This window comes from Doryrhamphus excisus, linkage group LG12, assembly GCF_037039965.1.
Source record: "Doryrhamphus excisus strain RoL-2023G ecotype Guam linkage group LG12, RoL_Dexc_Guam_v1.1, whole genome shotgun sequence".
NCBI lineage: Eukaryota > Metazoa > Chordata > Actinopteri > Syngnathiformes > Syngnathidae > Doryrhamphus > Doryrhamphus excisus.
The window spans coordinates 9,957,750-9,971,759 of record NC_136368.1 but is presented as its reverse complement, the minus strand read 5'-3'; the positions used below and the strand labels follow the sequence as shown (position 1 = coordinate 9,971,759).

The 14,010-nt window shown below is 40.0% G+C and overlaps 2 protein-coding genes across 4 annotated transcripts in view; one reads left to right on the top strand and one right to left on the bottom strand.

The window, feature by feature from the left end:
- gulp1a (GULP PTB domain containing engulfment adaptor 1a) overlaps positions 1 to 8,600 on the top strand; it is a 51,554-nt gene extending 42,954 nt beyond the window's left edge. Inside the window, exons 3-12 of one of the 3 annotated variants that reach the window (XM_058082044.2) lie at positions 2,406 to 2,467; positions 3,256 to 3,327; positions 4,415 to 4,513; positions 4,681 to 4,818; positions 4,936 to 5,052; positions 5,688 to 5,774; positions 5,873 to 6,097; positions 6,244 to 6,382; positions 6,458 to 6,552; positions 7,950 to 8,600. In XM_058082044.2, the coding sequence (XP_057938027.2) occupies positions 2,406 to 2,467; positions 3,256 to 3,327; positions 4,415 to 4,513; positions 4,681 to 4,818; positions 4,936 to 5,052; positions 5,688 to 5,774; positions 5,873 to 6,097; positions 6,244 to 6,382; positions 6,458 to 6,552; positions 7,950 to 8,021 (1,106 nt within the window). In that variant the 3' untranslated portion in view covers positions 8,022 to 8,600. The remainder of the gene's footprint in view (positions 1 to 2,405; positions 2,468 to 3,255; positions 3,328 to 4,414; positions 4,514 to 4,680; positions 4,819 to 4,935; positions 5,053 to 5,687; positions 5,775 to 5,872; positions 6,098 to 6,243; positions 6,383 to 6,457; positions 6,553 to 7,949) is intronic. The other 2 variants (XM_058082045.2, XM_058082046.2) reach the window with 2 other exon arrangements.
- A 1,253-nt stretch (positions 8,601 to 9,853) lies between these two features.
- The window catches only part of col5a2a (collagen, type V, alpha 2a), a 42,057-nt gene continuing 37,900 nt past the window's right edge, over positions 9,854 to 14,010 (bottom strand). Inside the window, exons 51-54 of the mRNA XM_058082645.2 lie at positions 13,016 to 13,325; positions 12,546 to 12,727; positions 11,478 to 11,720; positions 9,854 to 10,376 (exon numbers count right to left, since the gene is read on the bottom strand). Coding sequence (XP_057938628.2) covers positions 10,230 to 10,376; positions 11,478 to 11,720; positions 12,546 to 12,727; positions 13,016 to 13,325 — 882 coding nt within the window. The 3' untranslated portion in view covers positions 9,854 to 10,229. The remainder of the gene's footprint in view (positions 10,377 to 11,477; positions 11,721 to 12,545; positions 12,728 to 13,015; positions 13,326 to 14,010) is intronic.

Genomic DNA, 14,010 nt, shown 5'->3' with positions numbered 1-14,010 from the left:
AAAAGGAATGGAAAAAGGTAGAAAAAAACTTTTCTGGTGGCAGTCTAAACATTTTGTTTATAATAGCCCGAGAACATAATACTCTATGTGCTTTGAAAGATTAGTCAAAATCCTCTAAAATGGTACAGTACTGGAGAGGATGTCTTTACTTGCTACCTCTGTAAAGTTATTTACATACAATATGCATGTATACACTAAATGGGTGTTGCTGTCACTATTCACACACTGTTAGCATATATTATGTGGTTGAGGGTGGATCTTTCAGCATGACAATGACCCAAGCTATCAGGTCAAACAACAAAAGGAGTGGCTGAAGAAAAAGCACATTGAGATGCTGGCATGACCTCACTAATCTCTGAACCTTAATTCGAAAAAAAAATCTGTTGAAAGACCTGGAACCTTGGGTTTCCAAGTGACAGTCTCAAAGCCTTCAGGCCTTGGAGAGTTTTTGTAAAGAAGAGCAAAACAAAGTACCTCCTTATCTGTGCACAAATCTGGTAACCAACTACAAGAACCGTTTTACCACTGTGCCATTGTAGTGCGGGGTTATTTTAGGGCTATGTGACTAAATGCAGAAAAACAGTTCTTGAGAGTATGAACTGGTGTGAATGAAACAATGACCCACAGGTGCTTTTCAGTGAGATTATAAATGGGGGGAGGGGGGTAAACAAAATGACAAACAAAAGGCAATTTTTAACAAGGATCACAGCAATCTTTGTCAAGTAGCTGGGTATAACAGTTTGTGGAGTCTCTGGGGTAATGGTGGGTTGAGGAACTCCACTCTTGAGGAATGGTCCTCGATCCTTTAGTCCACTATCCACAGAGCCAAAAGGAAAGACAGTCCTACCAGTTCTCTGTCGCTTCTGAAGGGCTTCCTTGCTTGGTGCAGAGCCTGACCTGTACAGGCCAGAAATTTGTGTTGTCAGTCAAAATTTACTATTACATGTTCAGTTCAAGATGGCCATACAATTAATTTACACTTCATAGTTTCAGTAACAGTTCAAATCATCATCACACTTTACTGGATAGCAATACGTTTAGCAATTTTGAGACATATACGTATACATACACATAATCAACAGGGACGTTTATGGAAGGGCTTTTCAATCAGCCACTCAACTGTAACCTAGCAACCCAAAAAACATGCATTTCCCTAATGGAGTGCAGAGTTAACGGCGCGATCGGCGCTAGCAACAATTTTCGTCCAACATACCTATGTAGCGGCCGCAGACATAGCCGGTGAGAGGGAAAGGCTTACCACAAAGTTGTTTTCTTTAGGTCAATTTCCAAAATGGTTGTGAGCGTGCCGCTTGTAGTGACCAGCCACAGCAGGAGCCGCTGATTGCCTGCACCTGCTGGCACTTCAGTGTTTCCTTTCAGCAACAACAGCAAATCAGGAGGGGACTTCACGTCAGCTGACTAAGTCATATGACCGCTCCTCAGTAGTGTCGCGTCATGACATGGGTTACACCATCATCGCTTCTTATTTTATTCTTATTTTACACCATCATGCTTAAAATTTTATTGCTTCACTCCATTAAGTTTTTTCAAAAATATAGCAGATTGTATGACAGTTTTACAGATAAATTAATGTAATAATTCATCTTCATCTTCATCAGGTGGACTTTTTGTGAACTCAATGCAGCCCACGATTCAAAAGGTTTGCCCACCCCTGATTCCAAGCATTACAATGGCTAAATGAACTAAAATACAAATATAAGGCATTCCAATGATATGTAATATTCAGTGTCAGTGTTACTGTTATGTTCGATGAGACACACAAGCACTAGACTTGATTGCCTGAACAACAGGCTTTTATTGCCCGTGAATTATCTCACAACAGGCACAGTAGTAATAACATAGGCAACTGTTGCAGCCGTAATCCACGGCAAGTTAAAACTCAATTCTGAACCCCTGATATCACTTCCTGTCCCGCCCTGACTCAACTCCCCGAGGGAATACATTTATAGAAACACTCAAGCATGAGTCTTATTTATGTCTTTAATTGCTTATTTATTGTTATTACATGTACTATGTTGGATAATGCAAGTGTCAAAATGACTAGGGCTATTATTTCATGTCTAGAGGGCTCTGGTAATGTTTAAGTCGCGTTTTGCTTATGGATCATTTAATTTCTTTTAATTTGTTCAAGCACATTCATCACTCGTTTTCTTAAAAGTCAGTTCTAAAGTGTTATTCTGTAACGTAAGACTGACTGTAAAAGGTTGACTGCACATGAGTACCACGATGGAGTATTGAAATTTTTTCTCTTTGATTCTTGATTGCATACGCATACATCTGTTATATTTGTGTATGTATATTGTTGAATAAGACCCTGGCCAATGAGACCCTAATGTTTTGATGTGTCTGTTTATTTATTATTTCTTTTGTATGTTTGTCATCAGATAAATCATGGATGCACACCCCCGAGGCCCTGGCCAAGCATTACATAGCCTACAATGCCAAGGTACGTCACAACAAATTGGTGTGGAATAGAATTGCTTACTTACTTGTTTACTTGTACATACAGTCATGTTCTCCTGTCCACAGAGGAAAGTGGAGACTACACTGCCTTATTTAATTAGGTGACTGTCTGAGTACTTGTTTTATTGCAGCTAGACTTCAGAAAAGTGATTATCTTTATACTGTGGCCTAGAATAGACAGGCAGGGTGACAAACAGTCGGAATAAAAATTAAGTAAGTGGTTCACTCACTGAAGCGGGTTGAAGATAAAAGGTAGCGTGTTTGATTAAATAAGGCGTGCAAGAGAGGATTCCATGTACGGAAGACTGCTTCATGCCGCATGAATGCAGGATCATTAGTTTGCAAGCCAAGCGGCAAACCATGGATGGATTCACACAGATTTGTACCAGAGACCAGAAAGATCAATGCCTGTTTGAGCTGCCATGTAATATAGCTGGATAAATGTTGGTTTTCCTGGCCTTAAAGGGGCCAACATCGGTGTTTATGACATCTGATATTGGAAGACTGCTTATTTAGCTCACTGATGTGCACAACCTATTTGACAAAACTCTGCAAATGTTCTGCATGTATTGCCGCTGTTTTTGTACTTGTGTTTTTGCTTTAAAGCATTGAGAAGCCATCTGTGTGAGTGAACTTGATGATAATTTAGAATTTATTCTATTCTTGAAAAGCGTATGTTCATTTTTTCCATTCTCATCACATACAATACAAATTAAAAATTACGTATAGTATTGTTTTATGATAATTCATGTGACTTTTGTTCTCTTCCAGCTACTTGGTAACACAGAAGTGGAAGCCCCAAAGGGAACAGAGGTTGTAAAGGATGCAGTGAGAAAGCTAAAGGTAAAGGTTGACTGCAGACTTTTGCCTGGAGGAGCCTGTCACTTGCGACAAATTAGATAAAAACCTCAGAGCAGATGATAGCGGTGATAAATACCAGCTCTTCAGCTACTGGCAAGGTGCCTTTGGAGTTTTGTCATATAGGTTGTTCAGCTGAGTCAACCCTGAATGTTTCTGAAAGTATAGTGTACATAGTTGACCAAATAAATGACCATATTAAACGCTGTGTACAGTACCTAGTTGATTACATTTCTGGGGACCACTCATGGTGCTTCATCATCAGCAACAGTCCTAATGTTACTGTTCAGAATGGCCTTAAAGGCAACCTATCCTGCTGATTTTTGGTCCTTTATATTTGTATAGAGCAACTACACATGATAACCCGCACAGAAAGCTTTCTAGATCTTTCAGAATCTGCACCTATTCCAGCTGCATTTCCTTGGATTTCCAAAAAGCCACCCACGGGCCGCCTCCTCCGGGCATGCCCACGACGCTGTGATTAGTCCTACTTAGCTTGTACCGGGGAATGCCCATATAATGAAGTCCCGCTCACTGTGACATCACAGTGAGTCTGTGTTAGAAAAAACTCTCTGAAACCTAGCGTTCAGAGCCATCCCAAACACGCAAACCTTATAATCTGAAACTTTGGCATTGTTTAACACGAGAATACAACATTCTGACAGCATTTACAGGACAAAAAAGTGTCAGCGCTAGAGGCTAGCAGGCTAGAGAAGTCGTTTTTCACAGCTGCATAGAGTGATATATTAACCTCACTGCAGGTTTTGTGGCTGGATTGGGCAAAGCTAGCCCTTCCAAACAATAAAGCGCACAACATTGGTGCATTCAACAACTGCATGTATGCTGTACATTCTACCTGTACTATCATGTATGTATAAATTGTTACCAACGTATGGTGAATGAGATGTGTTTCATGTGGAAAGTTTGTCCACTGTATTATGGATTTTTGCTGTAGTCATAAGGATAATAGTATTTCTTGAACCAACTGACCTGTGCAGCTTGCTTATAGCCTCTGTGACTTATAGTCAACATTACTCTATTTGAGAGTAATAATTATCTGATCTGTTTGCAGTTTCAGAGGCATATCAAGAAGTCCGAGGGACAGAAAATCCCCAAAATTGAACTGCAGATTTCCATATATGGTGTGAAGATACTAGATCCCAAGACAAAGGTAACGCCTATGTCATCAACTTTGACTGCACTGCTTTTCAGTTAAATCTATTATTACTATGTTTATTACTATGTTTCCCATTGCGTTTAAAAAAATAATCTACTGTACAAATAGTCATGCAACACTTTTTTGAAGTCAATTCATAATATTGTGGCTTTGGTTTTCAGGATGTGCAGCATAACTGTCAGTTACACAGAATATCCTTCTGTGCAGATGACAAAACCGATAAAAGGATATTCACATTTATCTGCAAGGACTCTGAGTCAAACAAACACCTCTGCTATGTGTTTGACAGTGAAAAGTGTGTAAGTGCTCCAGGTTTTGATAGGTGGATGTCTCAAGTTCATCCACCCAATTATCAGTCTTCAATCGATTATGCCATTTTGTTAAATGCAACGTCGTGCTTTTCTGTTATTTTACAGGCTGAAGAGATCACGCTAACTATTGGCCAGGCTTTTGACTTAGCCTATAAGAAGTTCCTGGAGTCAGGGGGTAAAGATGTCGAAACCAGAAAGCAGATTGGATGTCTACAGAAAAGGGTATGACTCATATGTGGTTCTTTCAGCTTGTTTGGTGTTATTAATGAGTGTAACTGACTTTGACATGCACCAACCACTAATTGCCCTTTAATGATGTGTCATTTGGGTATGGGTGAATGTGACTGAGCTCTTTCGTTACCTTGTTTGGCTCAGCCATCAGAAGTGGGTGAATGATGATGAAGTAAAGTGCCTCAAGTACCGTTATGTATGAAAGACGCCACACTCAACTTCATCTCATGTGCCTTTTCTTATTAAAGGATAATTGAAAATCATCCAGTGTGGGTACTTGGGTGTTGTTTGTTGATGGGAACTGAATAATTACATCCAAAATGCGATTTCTGAGGAATGGGTATAGGAACTTAATTAACGGAGAAACAAACATGTCATTTTGAGTCTACAGTGTAACTTAGTTTTTCACATCAAGTTGAAGACAAGTGTATTTGGCAATAAAGTTATCACATCTGCATCATACTTGGCACGTTTACAGTGCATTTGGAGTTTTTCAGTTCGTGGCTTACAAATTAGTTCCCTTCCTAAACTGTGATGTAAGTTGAGTTCTAATGTAAGTCGGAAGTGACTTTACAGTCATGTAAATTTTGGTAACTATTTGCTCACCTGCATTGTTTTGCATGCAGATTAAAGAACTGGAAACTGAAAACTCAGACCTGAAGAAGCAGCTTCAAGATCTGGAAGAACAGCTGATGATAGCACATGTGCCACCAGTAAGGGCAATGTGCACAGACGGTTGCTAACATAACAGATTTTAATGCTTTTGTGCAAAGCTTTTGGCTAATAATGCTCCTCTGCCATCTTTTCTCAGCCATTATATGTAAATGAAGCTAATGAAGCATACATGCTGCAGAGACCCTCTTCTCTCTTCTGGTGTCACAACATCAACTCCTGTCTGGAAATCTCTTCTGTCACGCTCACTCCTTTGAGCTCGCCAGAGTCCAACCTGTCTACTGGACTATTAACTCCTCCGCCTGCCAAACCCACTTTCCTTCCACCTAATCCTCCTGAGGGATGCAGCATCCCGCGACCCAGTGTAAACCCCTGATGCTTCTTGTTATTTTGCTTCTGTGGCTGTCCTGCAAGTCTTGTTATTATCAGCCTTTTGTCTGTTATGCTTCTATTGTTTATTTACAAACTTTCATCCCTGCCGACCGTAACCATATCTGACACTTTTCACAGGCAGGGAGCATCTCGGTGAAACCGCAGTCTACAGACATGTTTGACATGGTTCCCTTCTCCCCTGCGACCCCGCTGGTGCCAACACAGGTCAGCAATGGCTGCCCTCCACCACGACCAACCACACTGCCATCAAATATAGGTGTGTGGCCGCTTTATGGTCCATTTATAACAAAATAAGTCAACAGTTTTTGTAATGTTAATGTGCTGACTGCAGGGAAAGACCTATTTGGTGCAGAGCCATTTGATCCCTTCACTTGCGGTGCAGCTGACTTCCCACCAGATATTCAATCCAAGTTGGATGAAATGCAGGTGAGCATCTGTGTTTACATTTTTTTTTTATTTAGCCATAGAAGTATTTGATCTCAGAGTAAAGCATGGGTTAGTACTTGGTGGAAAAAGCACAGAGGTCGTTTATTGGAGTTGGTCACCAGGGTTGCACACATCTCAGGAGGGATTTTGGTCCACTGCTGTTGACAGATACTCTCCAAATCAAGAAACAGTTTGAGGCTGCAACTCGGCAGTTTCAATTCCCTCTGCAGATTTTCTATACTATGTTAGAGGTCGAGAGACTGGCATACTATAGCTGCTATATGCCTCTTTTTGAGACACTCCTGTGTTGCCCTGGTAGTATGTTTTGGATCCACGACCATCCACGTCTTAATCGTGGTCTTGTTGTCCATTCCAATCTTCTGCAGGTCCTGAGGTCCTGTTTCTGTGACAGGTGTGGTTTTTACACAATGAGTTGAGAATAGGAAATACGTATATATGTATGATGTATACAAAACTGTGGTGAGACCAGCCATGGCATGACAGGAAGTAGAACTAGAGGTAGCAGAGATGAAGATGCTGAGGTTGTCATTGGGAGTGCCCAGGATGGATAGGATCAGGAACGAGTACATCAGAGGGACATTACATAGAGGTCAGAATGCTTGCTGGTTGGTAGGGGATGAAATCCACTCAATCAAATGCAAATGAATTTATAACCTTTATTTAATGTTATTATTCTGGATTTGTTTCATTCTGTCTCTGTCTATCACAATAAAGCTATCATTAAAATTCATATTATTTGTAAGACGTAAACATACAACATCAGCAGGATCAAATACTTGAATTGCCTTACAGGGCAGTAGGGGACATTTTTTAAGTCAAGGTTCACTTCAAATAATTAACCTTTGTGGTGAGAATGTGCCACTAGATGGCAGTGTTGAATGCCTTTCCTTGTCAGCTTTAACCTTTGTCTAATTCTTCACAATTGCATTTATGGCCTACCTTCTCCACTTGTAGCGTCAAAGATGGTTTGTATGTTTCTTTTGGTGTCAACATGTGTTCTGTCGTGTTGCACGGGTTGCTTGGGGTTTTGCACATCATGCATGTCACAACCTTTCATTGTGTACTTGACCTCTGTTAGGGTTACCCTGGTTTGCTGCTGTCGCCCACATTGTGCCTGTGGCTTAGGAACTGAGGTGTGAAGTTCATTAATTCCTTGTATTTGAATTTGAGTGTTCTTACATGCAGTATTTGGGGAAATTACTTATTTACAAATGTGGCCGTATCTTTAAGATGCACGCTTTCTTCAACATGCCTGAATGCATGATTCATTATCACAGCCCATTTCATCTCATTCTGATTATTTAAATTTATAGCTGCCATTCGGGGCTTGTTTTGCTCCAACAATGTCCTTATGTGATGTCTCACTTGTCTTCCAGGAGGGGTTCAAAATGGGACTAACCTTAGAAGGCACGGTCTTCTCTCTGGACCCGCTAGACAGCCGCTGCTGATGCCTCAACATTGTTGTTGTTGTTTTTTTCGTCTCTTACTTTGACAACGTTTGTACGTAACAAGTGCCAAAATCTCCTCCACAGTTGAAATGTCACACTTTTCATCTTGTGGTTTCTATATGAATTTTCATTTCTGTTTTGCTTTGTTGGATAGTCAAAGGTCAACTTGGATCCATTATGAAGAAGACATATTTTTGTAAAACTGGAAGAGATAGCTTTGAGTACATTTGCTTGCACAGTGCATGAGAGTGTATCTGGTTACGTATGTCCAATGTTACTCTCACTGTTGCCATGCCAGCGTCAATCAATGGAATGTGTCATTAACCCACTCATAACATCAAATTTTACTCATCATCTTACATTTTTTTATTTTAAATTAATGCAGTCCATCTTTACTATTATTATTCCACACATTTTCTTGACTTTCTTTTTGATATTGTGATTTTAATACAATTTTTAGTTGCCATTTAAGATTATAGCTGTCTAACTTTCTTGCACCAGAAGGCACTTTTTTGTATTTTTACTTTTGGTCTTGTATTTTTACTGTCACACTTATTAAAGATAATGTTATTGCACAAAGTGATATGATGCCTTATTATGCCACATTAATTGTGACTTCCAAGCAGGGCCGCTCCTCTCTACACGAAGAACACACGTGTGCAGCGCCCTGTGATCCACAGGGGGCGTTATTCTGTGCAAATGTGCACCGCTGCGATGAGGCATAGAACACCAAGTCATTGGCACCCTGGTGGTGTCATGCTACAGCTGTTGCCTTGAAGGTGATTGGGTTTGATCCCTTTTGTTTATAAATAATAATTGTTGTTGAACAATTAATTTCGGTCCCCATTGGTGTAATGGTACAGCTGCTGCCTTTTAAAGACAATGTCAACATACACACATTCCCCATGTACGTATATTTTTCTATGTTCCTCAGTGAGAAAGCTGTTCTGTGAAATAGTAATTTCATATTTTGGAGTTTGAACATTTATGTCATATGAAACAAGAACAGGCAGAAAGAAGTAGTTGCAATGTTTATTTCAACGGATGAAATTCAAATGCATCCAGTGTGAAAAATGGTGTCCTCTTTTCTCCTTTTCCCTTCTGCCTGGGATTTAGCAGGCAGCCAAGCCTAACAAATGTGTTTTGAAAAAACAAACTATAATAAATATACTTGAATAAGCACCAGATGACCACAATAGAATGACTTAGGGCACATTCAACAGTTCAAGTTACACAAAGAAAGTCAAACTATTTTCCTGAATACATTTCTTATCAATACAGTTGTCACTTTGTGTGCAAAATGACAAAAATAAAAAACCTTCCTAAATTAATATGACAAGAGCTTGGGAGATTAACACGCGTTTTGTTTAATTTGTTGCATAGCAAGAGATACAAAGCAAACAGCCACCTTTTTATATAAAAGAAATGAAATGATTAAGAGCATATATTGACCCAGGATACTGAAGAGGGAGAATTGACATGCATAAAAAAACAGAATAATCGTTGCGACTTTTTACTGTTCAATATTGGAAACTGAGATTTAAATGTTACAAAGCATCACACACACACACACACGACTCACACTAACATCGTATTCATCTTTCCATCGTGAGACAGAAAGATTGGCTTTATTGGCATCCCCCCCGACCCTTGCCGTGGAGTAGTTAGTGTCATGCTACTATACAAAACAGCACCTGTGGAAGAACATTTCCATGTTGTATCGTTGGATGTCAGTCTCGGTGACGAGGTAGCTCACAGAGGAAACGTCAATCTCAATATTTCTTGAATATTCTATGTGGTCCATGTGGAGTTGAAATGAATGGATACAAACATTGGTTCATCAAAAATGTATTATTTTCCCATTGGTTGTCAGTGACACAAGTATACTCACAAAAAAAAAACAATCCAAGATATTATTTAGGCTTTTCATTTTTGTTGATTTTGGGGCGGGGCTGAAAGATACACAGACCAATCTTTATCTGGACTGTCGCTTTTTCAAAACAAATAACTTTGGACCAGAAACCAGAAAAATCAATGATTCTGCCAATTCCCAACATTCATCTAACTAAATCTTTGGATGTGTTCTGAGTTGAAAGGCACAATAAATATCTTGCCACAGGGCCAGAACAGTCCTCAGTACTTGTATGTACAATGCGGCTGATCAGAACACCTGTCAGTTCAATAGTCTCAGGAGTCTCCTTGGTGTTTTTACAAGAAGCACACCGGCCCAATATCAATGCCGAACTCTTGATTTGGGCCGCCAATGTCCACAGGGGCAATATCCAAAATGGGAAGCCTGGCAGTTTTCTGTGTCCTGTACTCAAACACTGTCTTGCCCCAGTTTCCATTTGCATTCTGTGAAAGAGACGAGATAAAGGTGAGTGTATCGATGGTATGCACATAAACCTTGGTTTTTGGATGATTTGGTTTTCGATCAAAATGTATGGGAACATTTTGCCATGGCTCTCTATCTTGTTTATCAAAAGCATTGTATTTTGTGATATTAAAAAACTCTTTGACCACACACATCACACGGCGCTGAATGACTCGTACTGGTCAGTATTCATTTTGTGCTTTTAATTTGATTTGATTAGTTTTTTCTGTCTTAGCTTCACATAATGCATAATAAATAAGACCAATTAGATTGCTGTAATGTACACTATTTATGGATTTCTGGGAAGACCAGCCGGTCCGTTGGCCCCAGAAAGGTTGGGGACTACTGCTGTAGGGGACATTCCTGTGGCAAACCCAGATGAGGTCCGTGTGCCGTATCTACAGTAAGTTCTATCCAGGCAAAGAAAGTCGAGCTGAAGGAAGCTCAAGTCGCAAAAAGAGGTAACGGTACTATGGAAGCAGATCTCAAACGATCAAAGATGTTGAGAAGAAGAGGCGTTATTGGTGTGGATCCCCTCCTCTCTGTCAGTCTTCAATAAAAGTAGAGTAAATAAAAGTGATGTCATTTATTCACTTCATTTGTCATTTAGAATTATATTTGCATTGTTTCTGCGTGTAACACTAAAATAGCTTAATAAAAAAAACAGGATACTGCCATGAGCTTCAAAAATGACGACATTTGGGCCAACTATAACTATAATAATAATAAACGTGTGAAGGCATGATAACATAAAGTGCATCATCTGAGTTTTAATAATTGCAATTACAGTACTCTCTCGTTTATCTGAGTTAATTGGTTCCAGTCCGTAAAGTAGGATTCCTTAGTCATAAATGGAGTGATATACTGTTCAAACCCATTCACAACCTTTTAAATACCATCTTTAGCATTATTAGTACGAATTAACACAAACTCAGTATTGTCGATACTTTTTCCCTGTCATTTTTCTGAATCATTGAATGCTTCTGCCTTTAATTATCCCTTGGTATTGACAATGGCGACATTTGCATCGATTATCCCACTCCTACTTTTGGGGGATTTGTTGATTCTGACAAAGAACTTACTGTGCAGGAGTCCTCCACCACTGTGTATCTGAAGCGGTTGTTTCCCTCTGCTTTGAGCTCCAAGTCATTGGAAGCTTTGAGGACCACGGCCTTCTTCAAGTTGCCTGCCTTCTGGTCCTTATAACCCACGGAGTTCTTGCAGTGGTAGGTGATGGACTGAGAGGCTTCTTTAGATAGCAGGCGGATGAAGGTCATCTGGACGGTGATGGTATTTGCTGGCTGATCTTCGTTCCCATAAGTGAACTACAGAGACATATAAAATCGATGAGACCAACATTCTTTCGTCACTGCCATTCATCCCATCTGACCATCATCATTGTATTGGATCTCATTCCATTTTGCCGTACACAAAAAAACGCTTCCTCAACCAACAATGCACTCAGCTGTTTATTGCTCCCATTCATGGCTCTCAAGACTCATTTGGAACTCATTGGAACCAGCATTCTTAAGTCTCAAACCAAATACACAAATAGACAGTGCTTCTCAAGGCGGGAGCTTTTCAGTGGCATGGTATTCATGCCTGAATGATACACAAGCCAACAGCTAGGTGGCAGCAGTGCTCTAACTAAATCAACCCAGTAAACCAGGAGTGTCCATTTTTGTTTTTTATCTACATTTTACAAACATTTCAACTTTCATTCATTAATTTTCTACCGCTTATCCTCATGGGGGATGCTTGAGCCTATCCCAGCTGTCTTCGGGCGAGAGGTGGGGTACACCCTGAACTGGTTGCCAGCCAATCACAGGGCACATATTGACAAACAACCATTCACACTAACATTCATACCTATGGACAATTTGGAGTCGCCAATTAACCTAGCATGTTTTTGGAATGTGGAGTACCCGGAGAAAACCCACGCATGCACGGGGAGAACATGCAAACTCAGGGATGGAACTGAACTCGGGTCTCCTAGCTGTGTGGCCTCTGCGCTAACCACTTGTCCGATGAGCAGCCCACTTTCCTATGTGTTGTTTCTTATATTATCATCCCTCTTAGAAACGTTACACATTGTTATATACATATTTCAACACTATGCTACTATGCTTGGTTCAAATGTGTGCGCTCACATATGTTCCTCTGTTGATGTCAGCTCCGAACCACACAGGTTTGTTCCTGGAAGAGCTCCACCAATTTTTACGAGGTATGCTGGATGGGTTGGCTGAGATGCAGGTCTCTCCGGTGTCCAGGTTGCAGTAGACTTTGATGGCATCCTCTGCACTGCCTTGGTTTGGATCCACCCAGTATTCCCCTTCATGCAGAAAAAGAAGCAAAAATATGCGTGGTCACACTTAGTTTGTTCTATGCGATCTATTCAGTTAGGACGACACTGCATCATACTCATCGAGGCTGGTGGGGCACTTTTTTGGTGTTTTAATGTTTTTAATGTTAGTACATGGTCATGAAATAGTGAAGTGGTAATACAGTCGAATATAGTATGTCATTGTTTACGCCAAATTATTCAACCCCACAGCCTTTACTATAACAAACCAATTTAAAATACTTCAATCCATGTCATGTGTTATCCTTCCTCACTCACCACTCTTCTTCATGGGGTAGCATCTCTTGAGGTCATCACAGGTCCTGGCTGGATGTTTCCTGCTGCCATCTGGGCTCTTCATGCTGTCAATCTGGCTGCTCAGGGCTTTCAGGGTGGCCTGGACACCAGGGTCCACTTGAACTACGGTGGAGGAGTTGCTGTTGGGGAGGGCCTCATCCTCGCTAAACTCTGGAGGAGGGGGGGGTGCATCTTCATAATCGTGAGGGCCTCCAAACAGATCGTCCATAGCTGCCACGGGAGGTCCTGGTGGTCCGGGGGGACCTGGAGGACCTGGTTCTCCTGGAGGGCCCTGTTTGTTAAAAAAAATAGTTATGATTACAATCCAGTTTGGAGAGCGAGAGAGACATAAAAAACAAAACAAACATCTGTTGTAAAGATGTTGAGTGAATTGGAAATAATGGAGTTTTATATTTGATGTTTCCAGGGCAACCTTCTTTGCTTCATTGTCTATTGCATGGGTGTCCAAAGTGCAGTCTGGGGACAATTTGTGGCCGTCAGATGTTTTGTTTTGTTTTTCTATTGGCCCGCAGCACATTCTAATAATATAATTTAACAAGAAAACTAGGTGACATTTGTAAAACCAGCAGTAAAAATTGGTCAAAATATTAAGGAAAAAAATTTGCTCTACTAAGAAATTAGACCTATTTTTTTTAGAAAATGGGTTAATATTAATATTACAAGAATAATGTCAAAAAATAGGAATAAAGTTATACCAAAATGTATAAGACAACGTTGAAAAGAGCTGGAATTTTATGAGAATAAAATAAATAAAATTTTACAAAAAAAAAGTCATAACAAGTCAAACTACAGAATATATTATGAGGAATAATAATGTCATTTTATTTTATCATTTTATCAATGAAGTTGGGGGAAAATGTTATAATCTTGAGAATAAATTATATTCTCAATAATAATCTGATATAATGAGAATAAATTCATAATAATTCAAAATTCAAGTTTGGTTTATGAAAATA